General features: G+C 45.3%; 1 protein-coding gene across 5 annotated transcripts in view; it reads left to right on the top strand.

The window, feature by feature from the left end:
* Positions 1-24,088, top strand: part of dmgdh (dimethylglycine dehydrogenase) — a 169,396-nt gene that overhangs the window by 472 nt on the left and 144,836 nt on the right. For 3 of the 5 annotated variants that reach the window (XM_085982273.1, XM_085982283.1, XM_085982306.1), the window contains exons 2-4: positions 590-767; positions 10,357-10,455; positions 23,797-23,961. In XM_085982273.1, the coding sequence (XP_085838399.1) occupies positions 590-767; positions 10,357-10,455; positions 23,797-23,961 (442 nt within the window). Of the gene's footprint in view, positions 1-93; positions 360-589; positions 768-10,356; positions 10,456-23,796; positions 23,962-24,088 lie in introns of those variants that run through there. The other 2 variants (XM_085982300.1, XM_085982292.1) reach the window with 2 other exon arrangements.

Genomic DNA, 24,088 nt, shown 5'->3' on the forward strand with positions numbered 1-24,088 from the left:
ACTTGTGGGCATTTGTTGCACTATTGAACATTTCTACTCGTGCACGTGTAATCGTTTGAAGACTGAATTATATTTATTTCTTTATCACTGCCCCCGCCCACCTTTTCTCCGATTTAACTTTCTAAAATTAGAATGCGTTCAGAATATCGCTGTGCAAGACATTGGAAGCCCATTGTGGGGAAGTACCGAGTGTAAACCAGGTGCTTCTACACAAGAGAGGGAGAAAATCCAAGCCACCCTTACTGTTGATTCTGAGCTAATTCGATATGGACAATTGTCGTCAGGCATTCCTTGGACTTGCTTACATTTTTGCAGTAAGATGCTAAGATACTAGCAGATCTGCTGTGGCATTCCTTACAGTGAGTCGGGGAATACATATTTATTGCAACGGGTGTTAGCAACAAAGTATGATTGGGAGCATATTAAAGGAAGCAGGTGTTACACTAAAGGAAGTGTGAACTATACGCAAGACATATATGTAGTTTCCTAATACTTTCAATGTTTTCATGAGATACAGTACTGCACATGTACAACCAGTAGCAAAAGTTGAAGTAAATAAATTAACTCTTTGTGTTCTTTTGTACACTAGCAAAGAAAAGGAACAGCTACTATCCTCTGCGAAAAGATGGAAAGATAGTGCGGAAACGGTGATTATTGGAGGTGGCTGTGTTGGAGTTAGCCTGGCTTATCATCTTGCCAAAGCAGGGATGAAAGATGTGATTTTGCTGGAAAAGTCGGAGCTAACAGCTGGCTCTACATGGCATGCAGTAAGGAAATTCTGTATTAATTTGCTGTGAAAAGTGACTTTTTTGTTGTGCAGGCAAACGAGCAGCCATTTTTTTTTTACAGCCAGGTCCTAAAAACAGCTATGAGATGATACTTTTATCATGTTAATAACTGACAGGTGAATTTTAGCCAGGGCACCAGGAGATGTCCCTGTTTTTCTTTGAACAAGTGTCATGAAATCTTTTATGTCACCTGACAGACAGAGCGCCAGTTTAACATCCAGAATATATTGCCCTGTAACAAGTTCATTATGCAGTGTGCCCTCTTGAGTTGAGAAGGAATTCTGGAAGCTTGAATCCTGCATAATGTTTGGGAATGAGTTAAAAATTAAATGGGTTTAGATAACACAACAAACTGTGAGGGCAGATGTTAAGTGGTTCACCAGTTCATATCTTCCATCCGTGCTGCTGTTAACAGCCAATTTCCTGTCTTCTGGTTCTGGCACAGAGCTTTGTACTTGGGCTAAAAGTATTTTTGACAGGCAGTGGGGATAATATATGACAAAACCCATCCCCGATATGTATATAGTCATCTTAGAAGGAAAGAACCAGAGACATGAGGGAAAATTATGTAGAGTGATGCAGGGATATATCAAAGAGTTGAAATCATGTTATAAACCCAACAGAAAAGCTTGAACTGTGTTTTAATGCCATCTCATTCCCAAAATATGCTTTGAAGCACGCTCTGGAGAGTGGTATTCTATATAACATATGGAAACAGCGATTTCTTATTGTTTTCTGTTAACTGTTCTCCATTTTTTTTGGAGGGGGTGTCATGGGGCAACGACAGACAACAAGCTCCCCTGATGGAATCACACGATTTGACGATCATTAATATTACACGATTTGCCAAGCAATGATATCTGGATATTTTACTGAAATATATATTTAAAAGCTGTGATATTCCACTATATTATATATAAGAATATATATTTCACTTGTATTTAATGCATTTTGTTAATAGAATGTACTGCGTATAGTGTAGACCTATTGTAAATGTACAGTTTCCTAAGATTCATTTCGATGTCAAATGCACAATGTAAAGTACATTTTTATTTCTTTGTAGTTTTGCAGTATGTACGCACTGCATGGCTCTATGACATGTTAAATGCTCCATTTCTCCATTCCAATTACTAATCCATTCATTACTCAATTAAAACGTGTCAATTAACTTGTATTATTGTGAATATTTTTAAAATAATGTAATTTTTCTACTGCAGCATATGTTATATTCAAGATAAGTTATACTACTTCTGGAAAATCATTCTTAGTGTAATATATATATGTATATATATATATATATATTTGTGCTGAAATCTTACCTAGTATTTGATTCTTTCCCATTCTCTATACAATTGAATCTATATTCAGTTGTATCTTAAAACTCCTTTGCCATCAATACGATGGCCAGTTAAATAAATAAATGTAAATAAAGGCTGCAAGTAGTGAAAAAAGTGTTTGGTTATTTCTTGGAAAATTGAGAGTTCTACAGTACGGAGGCCTGGAATTCGCGGTCAGCGGCGAAGCAAAGGCGCTCGCCGCTGACCTTGAAGAAAGCTGCCCACAGAGATCTCGCGATCTCGCTGGCGAGAAGTTTGCCTTTTTTGACACATAAGTGATTTCAGCACAGTCTAGTGGGGATTCCATAGCGCGAGCTGCTGTGATGTCAACAAGCTGTCTAAGCAGCCAATCACATTGCAGAATTCTCACAGACAGGGAAGCAGGAAATGAGAACCTGCTTTTATCCCGACATTTTAAAAATGATACAGAGAGCAAAACAAAGATTGGGTCTTTCACATAATATAGAACCTGAAATATCATGAACAATCTTTAATTTTTTTTAAGTTTCATAAAAATTGTAATTTTTATCATAATGGAGAAATTTGACACTCCACAAAATTAAAATTAGTTTTTCAGGGCAATAACATTTGTTTAGCAGTCAATATGCTGTTAAAACCCCAGTTACACCTAATCCAACAAGGCCTAACCTTTAATGGGGTATTTAACCGTGGAAAAGCATCACTTTCACTGATTTCCCTGATTACACTGATTGTCAGCTATGGAAGGGGGGGGGAGGGGAAAGCACAACGCAGCCAGTGTTGGAGCAGTGAATGACTGACCACAACTTCAGGATTTCCGCGTTTAGGTGCGTATGCGCTACATCCTGAAGTTGCGGTCAGTTTCAAAGGAGTAATAATGCCGAACGTTGTTAGGTCGCCGTTGGTACCTACCGCAAACTCCGGCCCAGAATGTTTACCAAAATGTACTTTCTTAAAACTCTACAAATACAGATCAATATAGTGAGTTTAAACTAGGTTCCAACATAGGGTGGAGAGTTTTTTGTTTTGTTATTTGTAGCAAAATTGTAAACCAAGAAAATCTTCCCTGATAATTATAACGCCAGATAGTCCTAACTGTTTTTACACCAGTGTTGACAGTGAGGGACAACACTGGTGTATAAATTAATGTGGCTCAGGCTTCTTCTCGAGAGAGGGAAAATTAGAATGCCAATAATGCTAGAATCACTCCATATCACCATCTATAATATGAAATTGGAAAAGGTAGAAGAGCAGGTCACCAAGATGTCTCTTTGGTAACCACATGATGGAGAGACATAGAGGAAAGGAATGAGAGAAAATTAACCAAAATACTTTAAAATAGCAAGAACTAATCATCCTGTAGTAATATTGAACATTACGTCTAGGTCATTATTAGACCCAGATTCTAAAGCTGGATTCCAACCATGCCCAATTTTCAGGAATCCAGTATTGGATTCAAGGTATTTTTTGAAAAGTTAGTGCATTAATGATGTTTAAGTATCTTTAGCATACTTGTAAATATGATGAAATAATGTTTACTAATTGTGCTAATGACCTCTAGTGACATCTAAAAGTAGTGACGCATGTTAAGGCCATTAAAAAATCAAACAAAGTACTGGGGTTCATTTCTGGAGGGATAGAATTCAAAAGCAGAGAAGTTATGTTAAACTTGTATAGAACCTTGGTTAGACCACACTTAGAGTACTGTGGCACAGTTCTGGTCTCCGTATTATAAAAAGGATATAGAGGCACTGGAGAATGTGCATAAAAGATTTACAAGAATGATACCAGAACTGAGAGGCTATACCTACCAGGAAAGGCTGAACAAGCTGGCGCTCTTTTCTCTAGAAAGGAGAAGACAGAGGGGTGACCTGATAGATCTTTAAGATTATGAAGGAGCTTGATAGGGTAGATGTAGAGAAGATATTTCCACTTGCGGGGGAGACCAGAACTAGGGGTCATAAATATAAGATAGTCACTAATATATCCAATAGGGAATGCAGGAGCAACTGCTTTACCCAGAGAATGGATAGAATGTGGAACTCGCTACCACAAGGATTAGATGAGGCGACTAGCATAGATGCATTTAAGGGGAAGCTAGATAAACAGATGGGTGAGCTGCAGGCACAAATAGCCACATGGGAATATGATATTGTGGTGATAACGGAGGCCTGGCTCAAAAAAGTGCAGGATTGGGTACTAAATATTCCTGGATATAAGGGGTTCAGGAAAGATAGGGAAGGAAAGAAAGGAGGTGGGGTGGCAGTATTGATTAAGGAGAATATTACAGTGCTGGAGAGAGAGAATGTCCTGGAGGGGGTCAAGGACAGAATCTATATGGTTAGAGTTCAGAAACAATAGATGTGCCATTACACTACTAGGCGTACTCTGTAGGCCACCATGTATTGGGAAGGATATAGAGGAGCAAATTTACAGGGAACTTACAGAGAGGTGCAAGAACTATAGAGTAGTGATAATGGAGGACTTCAACTATCCTAATATAGACTAGGATAGTAATAGTGTAAAGGGCAGAGAGGGAGAATAATTTCTGAAGTGTGTTCAGGAGAACTTTCTAGATCAGAACGTTTCCGGCCCTACGAATAAGGAGGCATTGCTGGATCTGGTTCTGGGGAATGAGGTGGGTCAAGTGAAGCAAGTGTTAGTAGGGGAACATTTAGGGAACAGTGCTCACAGTATCATAATGTTTAGATTAGCTTTGGAAAAGCACAGGAAGCAATCTGGAGTAAAAATACTTAATTGGAGGAAGGCAAGTTTCAGTGGGTTGAGAATGGATCTGGCCCGGGTAAATTGGAATCAAAGATTGGCAGGCAAAACTGTAATCGAACAATGGGCTGCCTTTAAAGAGGAGATGGTCTGGGTACAGCCGAGGTATATTCCCATGCGGGGGAAAGGTAGGGCAACCAAACCCAGAGCTCCCTGGATGACAAAAGAGATAGAGAGTAAAATGAAGTAGAAATAGGGGGCATATGACAGCTGTCAAGTTGAGGATACAAGTGAGAACCAGGCTGAATATAGAAAGTTCAGAGGGGAAGTGAAAAAGGAAATAAGAGGGGCAAAGAGAGAGTATGAGAATAGATCGGCTGCTAACATAAAAGGGAATCTAAAAGTCTTCTATAGGCATATAAACAGTAAATGGGTAGTAAGAGGAGGGGTGAGGTTGATTAGGGACCAAAAAGGAGACCTACGCATGGAGGCAGAGGGCATGGCTGAGGTACTAAATTAGTACTTTGCATCTGTCTTTACCAAGGAAGAAGATGCTGCCAAAGTCATAGTGAAAGAGGAAGTAGTGAAGATACTGGATGGGATAAAAATTGATAAAGATGAAGTATTGGAAAGGCTGGCTGTACTTAAAGTAGATAAGTCACCAGGACTAGATGGAATGCATCCTAGGATGCTGTGGGAAGTAAAGGTGGAAATCGCGGAGGTACTGACCATAATCTTCCAATCCTCCTTAGATACGGGGCTGGTGCCAGAGGACTGGACAATTGCAAATGTTATACCTGACATGAATCTTGTCATTCATGTGGAAATGACTTATGAAGTAATACTGGGTGGCCTGCTGGTGGCGCTGTCCAGGGAGAGTATAAATACTCGGGCATGGGCCCAGCTTGCTCAGGACATTCTTTAACAGGAACTAGTGAAGGACACAACTAGATCTCCATGTTGAAAAACAGTTGATTAAAGCTTTGTTTAATACTCAGTCCAAGTGCCTAGTCGTTTTCTTACGTCAATACCCTTGTTCAAAAAAAGATGTAAAGATAAACCCAGCAACTACAGGCCAGTCAGTTTAACCTTGGTAGTGGGGAAGCTTTTAGAAACAATAATCTGGGACAAAATTAACAGTCACTTGGACAAGTGTGGATTAATTAAGGAGAGCCAGCACAGATTTGTTAAAGGGAAATCGTGTTTAATTAACTTGATTGAGTTTTTTGATGAGTTAACAGAGAGGTTTGATGAGCGCAATGCAGTTGATGTGTACCTGAAGGAAAAAAAAATGAGATAAACAACCAGATAATCTGTTTTTGCGGGTATTGATTGAGGGATAATCCCCAGCAGAACTCCCCTACTCTTCTTCAAATAAGATCATATGCTCTTTTACATCCATGTGAACAGACATACGGGGCCTCGGTTTAACATATCTAAAAGATGGCACCTCCAACAACATAAGAACATAAGAAATAGGAGCAGGAATAGGCCACTTGGCCCCTCGAGCCTGCTCCGCCATTCAATAAGATCATGGCTGATCTTGGGCTCAAAGCCACTTCCCTGCCCGCTCCCCATAACCCTTCACTCCCTCATCTTGCAAAAATCTGTCTATCTCCACCTTAAATGTATTTAATGACCCAGCCTAAATGTATTTAATGACCCAGACAACACAGCACTCCTTCAGTACTTCTCTGAAGTATCACCTAGGTTGTGTTGAAGTCCTGGACTGGGTCTTAGGCTACGACTGTCAGATGTAGAGGTGTGCGTGCTACCACTGGGCCAAGCTAACACAGAATTACAGTACACATTTGATTTTGAGACTGGCAACATTGCCAGTAGTTGGCAAGTCAAAATTATGCATTATTTTAAAGGGATAGAAACAATCATGATACAGTTCTCAACAAGGATTTCACAACACTGTCGCTGCACTTTCAGGATATCTCAACAATAGTTTTGGTACAGAATTTCTCAATACAGTATTCAGCTTTAGCTAATTTAAACATGCAGTAACTACATCACAATTAGGGTTGTGAAGGGGTAGAAAGTTTCCAGGAAATTTCCGGAAATTTTCCACAGGAAGTTTAAGCTTGGGAATTTTGAGAATTTTGTCCAAAAAAGCACATGCTAGCATAATATTGTTTTTTTTGTATTTCTTTCAATTTTTTTCACAGGTCCTCTCTTAAAATTACTAACAGAGATGGAATCTTAATTATTAAGGAATTTCTTAATCAATATATGTTTATCTTCTTACTTGGCTTATTTTAATAATTACAAGTTTTATGTGTGACTGTGAACAAATGTGTCCTGATTGGTTGGATGAGTGGATGAGCGATTAGCTTCCTGTATTGGTGATGTAGCGTCGTGCGTGCACAGGTCATGCTTCCATCACATGGAGCATCAGGAAAAATTTACTCACTCTGTTGCAATCGTGCTGATCGACCGCAGTTCGACACAGAGACGAATGCCCTTTATTTCTCTGCATAGAACAATGCCACGTTTACCATCGGATGTGTGGAAGCATTTTACCCCAGGCATTAAAGATGGAAAGACTGTGTACAAGTGCAAACACTGTACAAAGCCATATGTAAAGAATGCCACAAAGATGCAGCAGCATTTATCCAAATGCAACAACTTCACTCAAAGCTCACAGCAGTCAGCCCAGAGTTCCTCTGCTTCCATTCAAGAAGATGATGGTTCACATTCAGCATCAGGCTCCTTATCATCAGCAACTCCTGGCCCACTTGGAAGGTTCTTTGATACAATGGATAACCATAGCCAGAAGAATGCAGATGAGTGCCTTGCTCGAGCTGTATATGCGACAGGCTCACCCCTCATGCTCACAGCCAATGTGTACTGGAAGAGATTTTTCAATGTTATTCGCCCTGCATACTGTCCTCCCACCAGACATGCTTTGCCTACTTATTTGCTGGAGGCTGAGTATAACAGAGTCCAAGGAAAGCTCAAAGAAATGATAGAGATGGCAGACTGTGTTGCAGTTATCTCAGATGGGTGGTCAAATGTACGAGGGGAGGGCATCATAAACTACATCATCTCCACTCCTCTCCCAGTGTTCTTCAAGAGCACAGACACGAAGGACAACAGACACACAGGCACATACATTGCTGATGAGCTGAAAGTGGTCATCAACGATCTTGGATCACAAAAAGTCTTTGCAGTAGTTACTGACAATGCTGCGAATCTGAAGGCTGCTTGGGCTCAAGTGGAGGAGGCCTACCCTCATATTACGTCTTTTGGGTGCACAGCTCATGGGCTCAACCTGCTCCTCAAGGACATCATGGGTTTGAGAACCATGTAAACACTGTACAAGGGAGCCAAGCAAGTTGTTAAGTATGTCAGGGGAAAACAGGTAGTTGCAGCAACCTGCAACTCCAAGCAAATGACAAAGAACAAGAACACCACACTGAAGCTGCCCAGCAACACTAGATGGGGTGGCATTGTCATAATGTACAACAGCCTTCTGGAGGGTAAGGAGCTGGATGATGTGTTTTGGGAGAGAGTGGTTAGCAGCCTTAAACTACTCTCACCAGTAGCATCTGCAATTGCTCAGATTGAAGGAGATGACGCTGTCTTGTCAGATGTTCTCAGGCTTTTTGCTGATTTAAAAGAAGAAATCAGCATTGCCTTAACCACATCCCTGCTGCTCAAAGCAGAGGAGAAGGCAATTGTTCAATTCATACAGACGCGTCAAGAATTTTGTGTCAAGCCAATTTATGCTGCAGCATACATGCTGGACCCAAAGCATGTTGGGAGAGCAATACTTTCTGGAGAACAGATCAACAGCGCTTACAGTGTGATTTCTACCCTCTCATGCCACCTCAATCTGGACGCGGGCAAAGTTCTGGGAAGTCTGGCAAAGTTCTGTACCAAGCAAGGTCTTTGGAATGGGAACGGGATATGGGAGTCATGCAAGCATATCAGTGCACATACCCGGTGGAAGGGACTTTGTGCATCTGAGGCCCTGTCACCCATTGCATCGGTGGTACTCCAAATCCCACCTTCATCAGCGGCCTCTGAACGCAACTGGTCACTTTTTAGGAATACGCATACAAAGGTGCGCAACAGGTTGACTAACAAGAGAGTGGAGAAACTGGTGGCTATCCGGGCGAACCTACAACTTATTGAGCCAGATACAGAAGTGACACCGAGGAGGAAATGGACACGTCAGAGCCAGAGTCAGAGAATCAGGAGGAGCAATGATGAGTAGAAGACTCAAAGGGACAAAATAAGGACAAATTACAGGCTAAATAAGCTGACGCTCTTTTTATTTTATTTTAGATGGGTCTTTTTTATGGGGGTTCAATAAAGTTCAAAATTATAACCTAAATAAAGTTTTGAAAGCCTGTTTTTATTTGTATGGAACAGTATGTCTACAGGTAGACTACCCTTTATCCGGACTTCCGAAAACCGAAACCCTCTAAAAACCGAAGGTTTTTTCGTTCAGCGTAAGTCGTGCGTACGAACGGGTTTTTAGAGGGTTCCGGTTTCGGAAGTTCGGATAAAGGGTAAGTCGTGCGCACGATCCACCGCCGACCCCCCCGCGGACCACGCCGGCCCCGACAACCGCCGACCCCGCCAGCCCCGACAACCGCCGGCCCCGACAACCGCCGACCCCGCCAGCCCCGACAACCGCCAACCCCCCCGCCGGCCCCGACAACCGCCGACCCCGCCAGCCCCGACAACCGCCGACCCCCCCGCGGACCCCGCCGGCCCCGACAACCGCCAGCCCCGACAACCGCCGACCCCCCCGCCGGCCCCAACAACCGCCGACCCTGTCAGCCCCGACAACCGCTGACCCCCCCGCGGACCCCGCCGGCCCCGACAACCGCCGACCCCCCCCCCCTCGTACCCCGCCGGCCCCGACCCCCGCCGACCCCGACTGACTTACGCTGAGCGTCAGCGTAAGTCGTGCGCACGACCCCCCGCCGACCTCCCCGCGGAACCCCGCCGACCCACCTTCCGAAATCCGAAATTCTCCTTTATCCGAAACTTGGCTGGTCCCGAGGTTTTCGGATAAAGGATAGTCTACCTGTATTTTGATGACAAAGATAATATAAGGGTCAGAGACAAAAACCATCAGTGTGCAAAAAAACTCAAAATTCCCAAAAATTCCCATGGAAAGTTTCCTCTTTTAAAAATTCCCAGAATTTTGCAACCCTAATCACAATAATGAATTCTCTGATGTGGGTATTATCATGCAACAAGGATGCGGACAGTCACCCTTAGAGAAAACCACTGTCAATAAAAATTGATGCAAAACAGAATGAATCCCTTGATTAAAGTAATAAATTGTGGCCTCTGCTATAAATTTTCTGCGTTCTAAAATAAAGAGAGAAGTTGGAACAGTTGCAAACTTCATTTTAATATTAATATTACTTCAATAGTTCACTCCCTTTGAATGAGATGCTTGTTCATGTCCACTTAAGATAAAGATTTTCAGTCACTTTTTGTTCATGTCTGCTTATGCTTATGTGGGTCTTAAATCCAACTATTTTATCTTCCTTCAGGCTGGTTTAACAACATATTTTCACCCTGGGATCAATTTGAAGAAAATTCATCACTACAGCATCAAACTGTATGAAAACTTGGAGGAAGAGACTGGACAGGTAAGTGGCTCCACTAACCCGTAACTTTACTCCACCACCCATTGCCATGATCGTGTTATATCCATACTATATTGTTGAGCACTCATAACAACCTGGGACTCATCGGAAGATCAACCTGTAAACCTTGGACAACTTCACTCCAGAAAAAAACTGCAAATCTTGGTGGTTATAATTTGTCAACTTTAATCACAGTGTTTGGAATGATCTAGTTTGTCATGGTTATAGGGAAACGGTGATGTTAGAGCCATTTTAGTTGCATCAGAAGTACTTAAAGGGGTACAGCCTTTGTGAAGAGATGTGTTTTAATTTTTTTTAGGAAGGAGAAAGTCCAGTAGAGTTGTGTGCTTTTTTTAATCAAGAGCTACAATAGAAAATGAGGTTAGAATCAAAGGAAAAATTGGACGAAATGTCAGACAAATCTATAAGTACATTTGCAGCAAGCAAATAACAAAGGAATAATGAAGAAGAAAGCTGTAGACTGCAGGAAGATATCAATGGACTAGTCAGGTGGGCAGAACAGTGGCAAATGGAATTCAATCCGAGAAGTGTGAGGTAATTTGTTCAGAACAGAACAGAACAGAATCCCCACAGTGCAGATAGAGGCCATTTCGGCCCATCGAGCCTGCACCGACGCATATCCCACCCGATCCCCGTAATCCCTACACCAACACATGTCCCACCCTATCCCCGTATTTAATCCCCCTAACACTAAGGGTCAATTTATCATAGCCAATCAACCTAACCCGCACATCTTTGGACTGTGGGAGGAAACCGAAGCACCCGGAGGAAACCCACGCAAACACGGGGAGAATGTGCAAACTCCACACAGACAGTCACCCGAGGCCGGATTCGAACCCGGGTCCCTGGCGCTGTGAGGCAACAGTGCTAACCACTATGCCACTGTGCTGCCCGGTTTGGCATAAAAATAAAACAAAAAAGGTGACTCAACCGTGGCTAACAAGGGAAATTAGGGATAGCATAAGATCCAAGGAGAGGACATATAAATTGGCCAGAAAAAGCAGTAAACCTGAGGATTGGGAGCAGTTTAGGATTCAACAAAGGAGGACAAAGGGATTAATTAAGAAGGGGAAAATAGAGTATGAGAGTAAGCTTGCAAGGAACATAAAAACTGACTGTAAAAGCTTTTATAGATATGTGAAGAGAAAAAGATTGGTGAAGTCAAGCGTAGGTCCCTTGCAGTCAGAATCAGGGGAATTTATAATGGGGAACAAAGAAATGGCAGGCCAATTAAATACATATTTTGGTTCTGTCTTCACAAAGGAGGACACAAATAACCTCCCAGAGATGTCGGGGAACATAGGGTCTGATGAAAGGGAGGAACTGAAAGAAATCAGTATTTGTAGGGAAATGGTGTCAGGGAAATTGACGGGATTGAAGGCCGATAAATCCCCAGGGCCTGATGATCTACATCCTAGGGTACTTAAGGAAGTGGCCCTAGAAATAGTAGATGCATTGCTGATCATCTTCCAACATTCGATGGAATCTGGAACAGTTCCCATGGATTGGAGGATAGCTAATGTAACCCCACTATTCAAAAAAGGTGGTAGAGAGAAAACGGGGAATTACAGACTGGTAAGCCTGACATCGGTAGCGGGGAAAATGCTAGAGTCCATTATAAAAGATGTAATAGCAGAGCACTTGGAAAACAGTGACAGGATCGGACAAAGTCAACACGGATTTACAAAAGGTAAACCGTGCTTGACTAATCTACTGGAATTTTTTGAGGATGTAACTGGTAAAATAGGTAAGGGAGAACCAGTGGATGTGGTGTATTTGGACTTTCAAAAGGCTTTGATAAGGTCCCGCATAAGAGATTAGCGTGTAAAGTTAAGGCACATGGGATTGGGGGCAAGGTATTGACTTGGATAGAGAACTGGTTGGCAGACAGAAAGCAAAGAGTTGGAATAAACGGGTCTTTTTCCGAGTGGCAGGCAGTGACTAGTGGGGTACCGCAGGGATCGGTCCTTGGACCCCAGCTATTCACAATATATATGTCAGGGTCCCAGCGACACGTTCCTCTGCTGGCCGCCAGAGGGCGGTTTAGGAAGCCTCAGTACACTGCTGCCATGTCTCTGCACCTCCCTCCTCACCTGCGTCTCATTAGAGTAATTGTCTCATCAGAGTAATCAGGCCTGTTATTTAAGCTGACTATTTCGGCAGTCTGAGGAGCTCGAATTAAAGGGGCAGTAGGCCCAGGCCAGTCTGAGGAGCTCGAGTTAAAGAGCAGAAGGCCCTCGGCAGTCTGAGGAGCTCGAATTGCTCCAACTGTCGGATGTTCACCGAGGAGATGAGGCTAGTCTTCGACCATCCAGTTAGCGGGCGAGAGGCGGCCAATAGACTGCTCCTTCTCCATCAGGGGAATCATAGTGTATCGGACTACGCCATAGAATTCCGTACTCTCGCCACGGCATTTTGAATCAACTGTGTGTAATGAATCCCCTGGGCATATTGAATCACCTGGGCATATTGAATCTCCTGGGCACATTGAATCTCCTGGGCATATTGAATCCCCTGGGCATATTGAATCACCTGGGTATATTGAATCTCCTGGGCATATTGAATCTCCTGGGCATATTGAATCACCTGGGTATATTGAATCTCCTGGGCATATTGAATCCCCTGGGCATATTGAATCCCCTGGGCATATTGAATCCCCTAGGCATATTGAATCCCCTGGGCATATTGAATCACCTGGGCATATTGAATCCCCTGGGCATATTGAATCACCTGGGTATATTGAATCTCCTGGGCATATTGAATCCCCTGGGCATATTGAACCCCCTGGGCATATTGAATCACCTGGGCATAATGAATCACCTGGGCATATTGAATCACCTGGGTGTAATGAAGTCCATTCAAGATACTCCGGAAGATAAACCCAGTTATCTACCGTCTCCTGATTTTTAAAAAAGGGAAAAATAAGCCGCCGTCTCCTTCGCTCCCGCCGGGTCCGCGGGGGACTCCAGTATTTGGTGGACTGGGAGGATTACGGCCTCGAGGAGCGCTCCTGGGTTCCGGCTCGGGACATCCTGGATCCTGGGCTTATCCGGCAGTTCCACCGGCGCCAGCCAGAGGCTACTGTGGGTACGTCTGGTGCCGTCCCTAGGGTGGGGGGGGGGTACTGTCAGGGTCCCAGCTACTCGTTCCTCTGCTGGCTGCCAGAGGACGGTTTAGGAAGCCTCAGTACACTGCTGCCATGTCTCTGTACCTCTCTCCTCACCTGCGTCTCATTAGAGTAATTGTCTCATCACAGTAATCAGGCCTGTTATTTAAGCTGACTATTTCCAGCCCCAGGTGCTCAGTCTTGAGTTCTCATGCCTGCAAGTCACAGGTTAGTTTCTAGTCCTTGCCCTGCGTTTTGTATACTCGCTTTTGTTTCTTTGAATTGTTACTTTGGTCTTTTATTTGAAGAATTCTCTGTACGTCCTGTATTTGAAGAGCCTTCTACTAAAGCATCTTTTGAGTTTTACTCCATCCCAGGTCCCTGGCTGTCTGTCTGCACTTGGGTCCATTACCTCACCCGTAACAATATATTAATGATCTAGACGAGGGAACTAGATGTAATATCTCCAAGTTTGCAGACGACACAAAGCTGGGTGGGTGTGTGTGCTGTGAGGAGGATGCCAAGAAACTCCAGGATGATTTGGACAGGTTGGGTGATTGGGCAGAAGCATGGCAGATGCAATATAACGTGGATAAATGCGAGATTATCCACTTTGGTGTCAAAAATAGGAAGGCAGATTATTATCTGAATGACAATAGATTGGGAGAAGGGGAAGTACATCGAGACCTGGGTGTCCTTGTGCACCAGTCGCTGAAGGTAAGCATGCAGGTGCAGCAGGCAGTTAAGAAGGCAAATGGTATGTTGGCCTTCGTAGCGAGAGGGTTCGAGTACAGGAACAAGGACGTCTTGCTGCAGTTGTACAGGGCTTTGGTGAGATCACATCTTGAGTATTGTGTGCAGTTTTGGTCGCCTAATCTGAGGAAGGATGTTCTTGCCATGGAGGGAGTGCAGCGAAGATTCACCAGGCTGATTCCTGGGATGGCAGGAATGACGTATGAGGAGAGATTGGGTTGATTGGGCTTATACTCGCTGGAGTTTAGAAGAATGAGAGGGGATCTCATTGAAACTTATAAAATTCTGACAGGACTGGACAGACTAGATGCAGGAAGGATGTTCCCGATGGTCGGGGGGTCCAGAACCAGGGGTCTAAGGATAAGCGGTAAGCCATTTAGGACAGAAATGAAGAGGAATTTCTTCACCCAGAGAGTGGTGAACCTGTGGAATTCTCTACCACAGAAGGCAGTAGAGGCCAATTCATTAAATATATTCAAGAAGGAGTTGGATATATTTCTTAAAGCTAAAGGGATCAAGGGATACGGGTACTGAATTTGGATGATCAGCCATGATCTCATTGAATGGCGGAGCAGGCTCGAGGGGCCAAATGGCCTACTCCTGCTCCTATCTTCTATGTTTCTATGTAATGCATTTGGGGAGCGCTGACAAGGCAAGGGAATACACATTAAATGGCAGGACACTGAGAAGTGTAGAGGAACAAAGGGACCTTGGAGTGCAGGTCCACAGATCCCTGAAGGTAGCAGGCCAGGTAGATAAGGTGGTTAAGAAGGCATACCTTTATTAGCTTGCCTTTATTAGCCGAGGCATAGAATACAAGAGCAGGGAGGTTATGCTTGAACTGTATAAAACACTAGTTAGGCCTCAGCTAAAGTACTGCGTGCAGTTCTGGTCACCACATCACAGGAAGGATGTGATTGCACTAGAGAGGTTACAGAGGAGATTTACGAGGATGTTGTCTGGACTGGAGAATTTTAGCTATGAGGAAAGATTGGATAGGCTGGGTCTGTTTCCTTTGGAACAGAGGAGGCTGAGGTGAGACCTTATTGAGGTGTATAAAATTATGAGGGGCCTAGATAGAGTGGATAGGAAGGACCTATTTCCCTTAGCAGTGGGATCAATAACCAGGGGGCACAGATTTAAAGTAATTAGAAGGGATTTGAGGGGAAATTTCCTCATCCAGAGGGTGGTGGGGGTCTGGAACTCACTGCTTGAAAGGGTGGTAGAGGCAGAAACCCTCATCACATTTAAAAATTGCTTGGATGTACACTTGAAGTGCCGTAACCTATAACCTACAGGGCTACGGACCAAGAGCTGGAAAGTAGGATTAGGCTGGATAGCTCTTTGTTGGCCGGCGTGGACACGATGGGCCGAAATGGCCTCCTTCCATGCTGTAAATTTCTTTGATTTTATGAAAGGAAAGGGTGGTGCAATTGAACATTTCACAGGTGTGGAGGAAGTAGTAAAGGAAATAGAAAAATAAGGTGATCACTGATAGATTGAGGAAGATAAAGGAACCAGGTGTGGATGGCCATCATACAAGAATAATTAAAGAAGTCACTAGTAAAATCAATCACATCCTTGCCACTCTCATTAGAAACAGTAGTGCCCACAAATTGGAAAATAGTTAACATTACACAAATATTTAGAAAGGAGCATAGGGATGATTAAGGAAATCACAGGCCATGAAGCCTTCCATCAGTTATGGGAGCAGCGAGGAGGAGCTCGGGAGAAAACCCGGCGACCAGCGAGGCCCGAGACCAGTCGGGAGCAGTGTGGTGAGACCGGTATAAAAACCGGAGAGCAGCGAGGCCCGAGACCAGTCGGGAGCAGCGAGGAGGAGCTCGGGAGAAAACCCGGCGACCAGCGAGGCCCGAGACCAGTCGGGAGCAGTGTGGTGAGACCGGTATAAAAACCGGGGAGAGGCGAGGCCCGACCAACTCAGCAGCGGGGAGAGAGGTAAAAAGTAATCAGTGTGTGACGTCACCAGGGAGCAGGTAGGTGATTGGTTGGTGAGTATTTCTCTTTTTTCAATACAAGCTTGAATTCTGTGGTGTTAAATTTCTGTGGTGTAGTGGGGATAGTTGGTAAATAAAGCGCCCTAGAGCATACCTGTAACTGGGGTATTGAATAAATTTTTAAAGAAATTAAAGGGGTAAGTCATGGCAGGAGAGTTCAGACCCGTGCTCTGCTCCTCCTGCTCTATGTGGGAAGTCAGGGATGCTGCCAGTGTCCCTGATGACCATGTGTGCAGGAAATGCATCCAGCTGCAGCTACTTGTAGACCGCATTGCGGCGCTCGAGCTGCGGGTGGATGAATTTTGGAGCATGCGCGATGCTGAAAGGCTCGTGGATAACACGTTTAGCGAGTTGTGCACGCCTCAGGGTAGGGCAGCACAGGGGGTGACCATCAGGCGGAGCAACAAAGGCAGGCAGGTAGTGCAGGGAACCCCTGCGGACATCCCCCTTTCAAACAAGTATACCGCTTTGGATACTGTTGAGGGGGATGACTCACCAGGGGAAGGCAGCAGCGGCCAACTTCCTGGCACTGGGGGTGCTCCTGCTGCCCAGGAAGGGGGGAAAAAGAGTGGGAGAGCAATAGTGGTAGGGGATTCTATAGTAAGGGGAACAGATAGGCGTTTCTGTGGCCGTAGACGTGAATCCAGGATGGTTTGTTGCCTCCCTGGTGCCAGGGTCAAGGATGTCACTGAGCGGCTGCAGGGCATTCTGGAGGGGGAGGGAGAACAGCCAGTGGTCGTGGTCCACATTGGTACCAACGACATAGGTAAAAAGAGGGATGAGGTCCTGCAGCAAGAATTTAGGGAGCTAGGTGAAGGATTAAGGAGCAGGACCTCAAAGGTTGTAATCTCTGGATTACTCCCGGTGCCACGTGCTAGTAAGTATAGGAATAGGAAGATAGAACAGATGAATGTGTGGCTAAAGGGATGGTGCAGGGGGGAGGGCTTTAGTTTCCTGGATCACTGGGTCTGCTTCTGGGAAAGGTGGGACTTGTACAAGTCGGACGGTTTACACCTGAACCAGGGGGGAACCAATATCCTTGCGGGGAGGTTTGCTAGCACTGCTGGGGAGGGTTTAAACTAACTTGGCAGGGGGTTGGGGTACAGAGTGGAGCTATAGTAGGGGGTGATTTACGGCCAAATACAGAGGGAAAAACAAGTCAGCTGGGAAGGCAGAGCAAATATGTGAAGGCAAAAGAGAATATGGCAGGGCTGGAAGGCATTTATTTTAATGCAAGGAGTCTTGCAAATAAGGTGGATGAACTGAAGTTGTTGTTGAACACATGGGAGTACGATATTGTTGCTATCACGGAGACATGGTTGAGGGAGGGTCAGGACTGGCAGCTCAATATTCCGGGGTATAGAATCTTCAGGCGAGACAGAGGGGGGTGTAAAAGGGGAGGGGGTGTTGCAATATTAATTAAGGAGTCAATTACTGCTGTAAGGAGGGATGATATATTAGCGGGTTCCTCTAATGAGGCCATATGGGTAGAACTTAAAAACAAAAAGGGGGCAAGCATTTTGCTGGGAGTGTACTATAGGCCCCCAAACAGTCAGGGGAAGATAGAGGAACAGATATGTAGGCAAATCTCAGAGAAGTGCGAAAATAATAGGGTAATAATAGTGGGGGATTTCAACTTCCCCAATATAAATTGGGACAGTCAGAGTGTGAAAGGCTTAGAGGGTGCAGAATTCTTAAAGTGCATCCAGGAGAGCTTTTTGAGCCAACATGTAGAAAGTCCTACAAGAGAGGGGGCGGTACTGGACCTAATTCTGGGGAATGTAGCCGGGCAAGTGGTGGAAGTGTCAGTAGGAGAGCATTTTGGCGACAGTGACCATAATTCGGTGAGATTTAAGGTGGTCATGGAAAAAGACAAAGACGGCCCGGAAATAAGGGTTCTAAATTGGGGGAAGGACGATTTTAATATGATAAGGCAGGATCTGGCCAAAGTGGACTGGGAGCAGCTGCTTATAGGAAAATCCACATCAAAACAGTGGGAGACTTTCAGAAGGGAAATAGAGAGAGTACAACGCCAACATGTTCCTGTAAAGGTCAAGGGTGGGACCAACAAGCAAAGGGAACCTTGGATGACAAGGGATATACAAAAATGCATTAGAAATAAGAGGGGGGCTTTTGGCAGTTACAAAAGACTAAAGACAGAAGAAGCCCTAGAGGAGTATAAAAAGTGCAGGGGCATACTTAAAAAAGAAATTAGGAGGGCGAGGAGGGGCCATGAAATAACACTGGCGAGCAAAATAAAGGAAAATCCTAAGATGTTTTATAAGTATATTAAGGGCAAGAGGATAACCAGGTAAAGGGTAGGGCCCATTAGGGACCAAAGTGGCAATCTGTGTGTAGAGCCAGAGGATGTAGGCGGGGTTTTAAATGAATTGTTTGCATCTGTGTTCACTATGGAGAAAGACGATGCAGACATAGAAATCGGGCAAGGGGACTGTGACATACTTGAACATATTAGCATCGAGAGGGAGGAGGTGCTAGCGGTTTTAGCGGGCCAAAAAGTGGATAAATCCCCAGGCCCGGACGAGATGTATCCCAGGCTGCTGTGGGAGGCAAGGGAGGAGATTGCAGGGGCTCTGACACTAATTTTCAGAACCTCTCTGGCCACAGGGGATGTACCAGAGGACTGGAGAACAGCTAACGTAGTACCATTATTCAAGAAGGGTAGCAGGGATAAACCAGGGAATTACAGGCCAGTGAGTCTAACATCTGTGGTGGGGAAATTATTGGAAAAAATTCTGAGGGACAAAATTAATCTCCACTTGGAGAGGCAAGGATTAATCGGGGATAGTCAGCATGGCTTTGTTAAGGGTAAATCATGTCTAACAAATCTGATCGAATTTTTCGAGGGGGTGACTAGTGGGGTGGATGAGGGAAATGCTGTGGATGTGGTGTACATGGACTTCAGTAAAGCTTTTGACAAAGTCCCGCATAGGAGACTGGTCAAGAAGGTAAGAGCCCATGGGATCCAGGGTGCCTTGGCGCGTTGGATCCTAAACTGGCTGAGTGGCAGGAGGCAGAGGGTGATGGTCGAAGGTTGCTTTTGTGACTGGAAGCCTGTGTCCAGTGGGGTACCTCAGGGATCGGTGCTGGGTCCCTTATTGTTTGTGATCTACATAAATGATTTGGATGAAAATGTAAAAGGTATGATCAGTAAGTTCGCAGATTGCACGAAAATTGGTGGGGTGGTAAATTGCGAGGAGGAAAGCCTCCGGCTACAGGACGATATAAACGGGTTGGTCAGATGGGCGGAAAAGTGGCAAATGGAATTTAACCCTGAAAAGTGCGAGGTGATGCATTTTGGACGGACAAATAAGGCAAGGGAATACACAATGAGTGGTAGGACCCTAGGAAGTACAGAGGGTCAGAGGGACCTTGGTGTACATGTACATAGATCCCTGAAGGCAGCGGAGCAGGTAGATAAGGTGGTTAAAAAGGCATATGGGATACTTGCCTTCATTAGCCGAGGCATAGAATATAAGAGCAGGGAGGTTATGATGGAGCTGTACAAAACGCTGGTGAGGCCACAGCTGGAGTACTGTGTGCAGTTCTGGTCGCCTCACTATAGGAAGGATGTGATTGCTTTGGAGAGGGTGCAGAGAAGATTCACCAGGATGTTACCTGGGATGGAGCGCCTCAGCTATGAAGAGAGGCTGGACAGGCTGGAGTTGTTTTCCTTGGAGCAGAGAAGGCTGAGGGGGGACCTGATTGAGGTGTAAAAAATAATGAGGGGCATAGATAGGGTAGATAAAGAGGAACTTTTCCCCTTAGTGGGGGGGTCAATAACAAGGGGGCATAGATTCAGGGTAAGGGGCAGGAGATTTAGAGGGGATTTGAGGAGGAACTTTTTCACCCAGAGGGTGGTTGGAATGTGGAACTCAATGCCTGAAAGGGTGGTGGAGGCAGGAACCCTCACAACATTCAAGAAGCATTTGGATGAGCACTTGAAATGCCATTGCATACAAGGCTATGGACCAAATGCTGGAAAATGGGATTAGACTGGACAGGGATGGATGGGCGGCGCAGACACGATGGGCCGAAGGGCCTCTTTCTGTGCTGTAAAACTCTATGACTCTATGACTCTATGGCGGGCAGGAAGTGTATGCTTATTTCAAGCTGGAAATGTGATGCCTGCCATATTGGATCAGGCTTCTCCATAGCCATCCAGAGCCCATGCCAGAACTATGGAAAAAACTGAGTATATCATTCAAATTAGGGTCCTGCGCATCTTGGAGGACCCTTTTCCGATTTTTTTATGCCCCAGTGCTTGACTTGCCATGTGCTAAACTCGTCGGCAACTCGTGGTAACAGGCAGGAAGGACCCTTCACCAGCGCTATTTAAAGGGATCATGCACTATTTACAGGTTAGTTGCTGGTTTGTCATTTCAGGCTGCAAATTAACTTCTGGGTGCTTTTTGCTGTGTTTTATGACTCTGTAAAGTTCAGTTTGTCTGCTGAGAAGAGAATTTTGCTGATGTTTTATTATTGCTGGCTGCCTCATAAATAGACTGTAGTCACAGGCCGTCTCGTAGGGCTGGTTTCAGGGCTGGAGGAGGAGAGGGAGCAGCAAGGAAGACAGCAGAGAGCAGGAGCAGCTACCATAAGAGAGGAGGAGAGGGACACTGCACAGGAGGCCTTATCCTCCTTTGTCGTCGTGAAGCAGGCGGAGGATGGTGACAAACTTTTGAGGGCAGCCGAATTTGAGGAGGCCCTCAAAAGTTTGTCACCATCCTCCGCTTGCTTCACCATGACATGCGAGCCGTGATCCTGACCAACGGTTCCACCACAGACCCAATTCACGTACGAACCGGGGTCAAGCAAGGCTGTGTCATCGCACCAATGCTCTTCTCGATCTTCCTTGCTGCAATGATCCATCTCACCCTCAGTAAGCTCCCCACTGGAGTGGAGCTAATTTACAGAACAAACGGGAAATTGTTCAACCTCCGTCGCCTCCAAGGTCGTCCAATCCTCTGTCGTTGAATTACAGTATGCAGATGACGCTTGCGTCTGCACTCACTCGGAGGTCGAACTCCAAAACATCGTCAACACCTTCACTGAAGCGTACGAGAGCATGGGCCTTACACTAAACATCTGTAAGACAAAGGTCCTCTACCAACCTGCCCCCGCCACACAGTACTGCCCCCCGCTGATCAAAATCCACGACAAGGCCTTGGACAACATGGACCACTTTCCATACCTAGGGAGCCTACTGTCAACAAGGGCAGACGTCGACGACGAAGTCCAACACCGCCTTCAATGTGCCAGTGCAGCCTTCGGTCGCCTGAGGAAGAGAGTGTTTGAAGACTAAGACCTCAAACCCAGCACTAAGCAAATGGTCTACAGAAAAGCAGTGATACCCACCCTGCTGTATGCCTCAGAGACACGGACCATGTACAGCAGGCACCTCAAAGCACTGGAGAGGTACCACCAATGCTGCCTCCGCAAGATCCTGAAAAATCCATTGGCAGGATAGGTGCATCAACGTCAGTGTTCTTGCTCAGGCCAACATCCCGAGCATCGAAGCTTTGACAATGCTCGATCAGTTCCGATGGACGGGTCACATTATCCGCATGCCCGATACGAGACTCCCAAAACAAGCACTCTACTCGGAGCTCCGGCACAGCAAGAGAGCCCCAGGTGGGCAGAGGAAATGCTTCAAGGACACCCTCAAAGCCTCCTTGAAAAAGTGTAACATCCCCACCGACACCTGGGAATCCGTGGCCCAAGACTGCACAAAGTGGAGGTGAAGCATTCGGGAAGACGCCGAACACCTCGAGTCTCTTCGCCGGGAGTAAGCGGAAGCCAAGCGCAGGCAGCGCAAGGAGCGCACGTCAACCCAAGCACCCCACACACCTGCCCCTTCAACCACCGTCTGTGACAGAGACTGTAGGTCCCGCATTGGACTCATCAGTCACCTGAGAACTTATTTTTAGTGTGGAAGCAAGTCATCCTCAGTTCCGAGGGACTGCCTAAGAAGAAGATCCTCCTTTATATCCTGGGAATTCACAACCACATTGAACTCATATAGCCTGCCGCAAGGGATTCTACTAGTCTTGAAGGACAGTTTATTTAAAGAGACAGTGCACCTCTTGTTATTATGGGATGCATGCACTCATAAGGGGGAAAACCATTGTCTATGGGCAGAATTTTAACTTTGGTCGATGGTATAAAACAGGCAATATTGGATTGACCGCACATTATATACCTCGCCCAATTCTCCTGTATAGCCTGCCTGAGAGAGCATTGGTCACCTTTTTTATGCAGTGCTGAGGCGGTAAGTCCTACTGCCCATTTTACTGAGTTCAGCACCCCAAAACAGACAATAATTTGTACAAATATCCAGATCTGTACATGTTAATGGCACTTTATTGTTTATAAAATGTATGAGACACCATTCCGTCGGGAACAAGAGTCAAATTTGTCAGAAAAACTTTTAAATACTTCAGTCTCAATTTTAGCTCGGCTGGGAATTGGGCGGGTGGGGGCTGAGGCGAGTGGCAAACCGTCCTGTCCTCGGCAGTGTGAGGCCGGGTGATTTTTACTCCTGGGCCTCATTTGCATGTCCCTGGTTAATTGCACACTCGAAACAGGTGGGAAGCGGCAGCTGGCTTGCGGGTGGGAGCAGCACGTCGGGTGGCAGGAGGTCACCAGCGGGGGCTGAAGAAACGGTAGGTATGTCGGCGTGAGGGGTTGGGGGGTTTGGAGGGCCTTAGATTAGAAGACCCTTCAAAGCTGAATTGATCCCTCAAAGTCTGCCCTTTCTGTCCTGAGAGGAATGTAAAACAATTGGTGGTCATTTTACTTGGGCCCAACTGAGGTTATACCTCTTCACCGGGGTTAGCGCAATCCCCTGGATTTGGGACGGGGTCAGCGACAGGACAAAGTGGTGAGTGGAGGTCCCACCCTGTCGCATTTCTGCCCCGCAAAAGGATCCATGGAATTTCTAGCCTTTAAGCAACTCTATTTGTGTGATCTTATGCATGAGTATTGGCTTCAGTGTTGCTGCCAGTTTTCTGAATCCAATGTAAGCAGGGCAGATTCAGAGCAGCAGCAGCCTTCACACACTGCAGAAGCAGTGGAAGAGTTTCACAAAATGTCAACATGCCTTTACGGTGTACCATCCCCGAATTGGTATTACCATGAAACATAAAACCAATCCCGGAAATCAGTTCCTTTATGTCTTTGGAGATGCAGGATTCTTGTTTGCTTTTGGAATTTCAGAGTGGTTGCCTCTGACAGTGTAAACAGGCTAATAGTAGAACTGCTGAAGAAACCATCTGTTACATTTGCAGCATGTAAATTCTTGTCTAGTTTTGTGGGGACTTTTTGCTGGAAAAGTTTTGTGAGTAGTCTCCTCAAAACATTTGTGACATCGCAGAATTAACCACGGAGTCGTTCTTAGCTGTTGCTTTGGTAACATTTCCACAGGCAGTTGGCTTTCATCAGCCTGGCAGTATTCGAATTGCTACCACCCCTACCCGAGTGGATGAATTTCATTACCAGATGACCCGGACACATTGGAATGTGACACCACAGTTTGTGATTGGTCCTGAGAAGGTGCAGGAACTCTTCCCTCTGATAAATATTGACAAGGTAAACTGGTACTTGGTAGACTTCATATTAGTCTATCACTTTGCTGACGTATCATTTCGTTTCTGTAAACCTTTTACCTTGAACTATTTAAGTTATGTAACCAGTTTGGAGATTATTGCCAATATGT

This window comes from Somniosus microcephalus, chromosome 1 (assembly GCF_052327205.1).
Source record: "Somniosus microcephalus isolate GS21.2 chromosome 1, FLI_Smic_1.0, whole genome shotgun sequence".
Classification (NCBI taxonomy): Eukaryota; Metazoa; Chordata; class Chondrichthyes; order Squaliformes; family Somniosidae; genus Somniosus; species Somniosus microcephalus.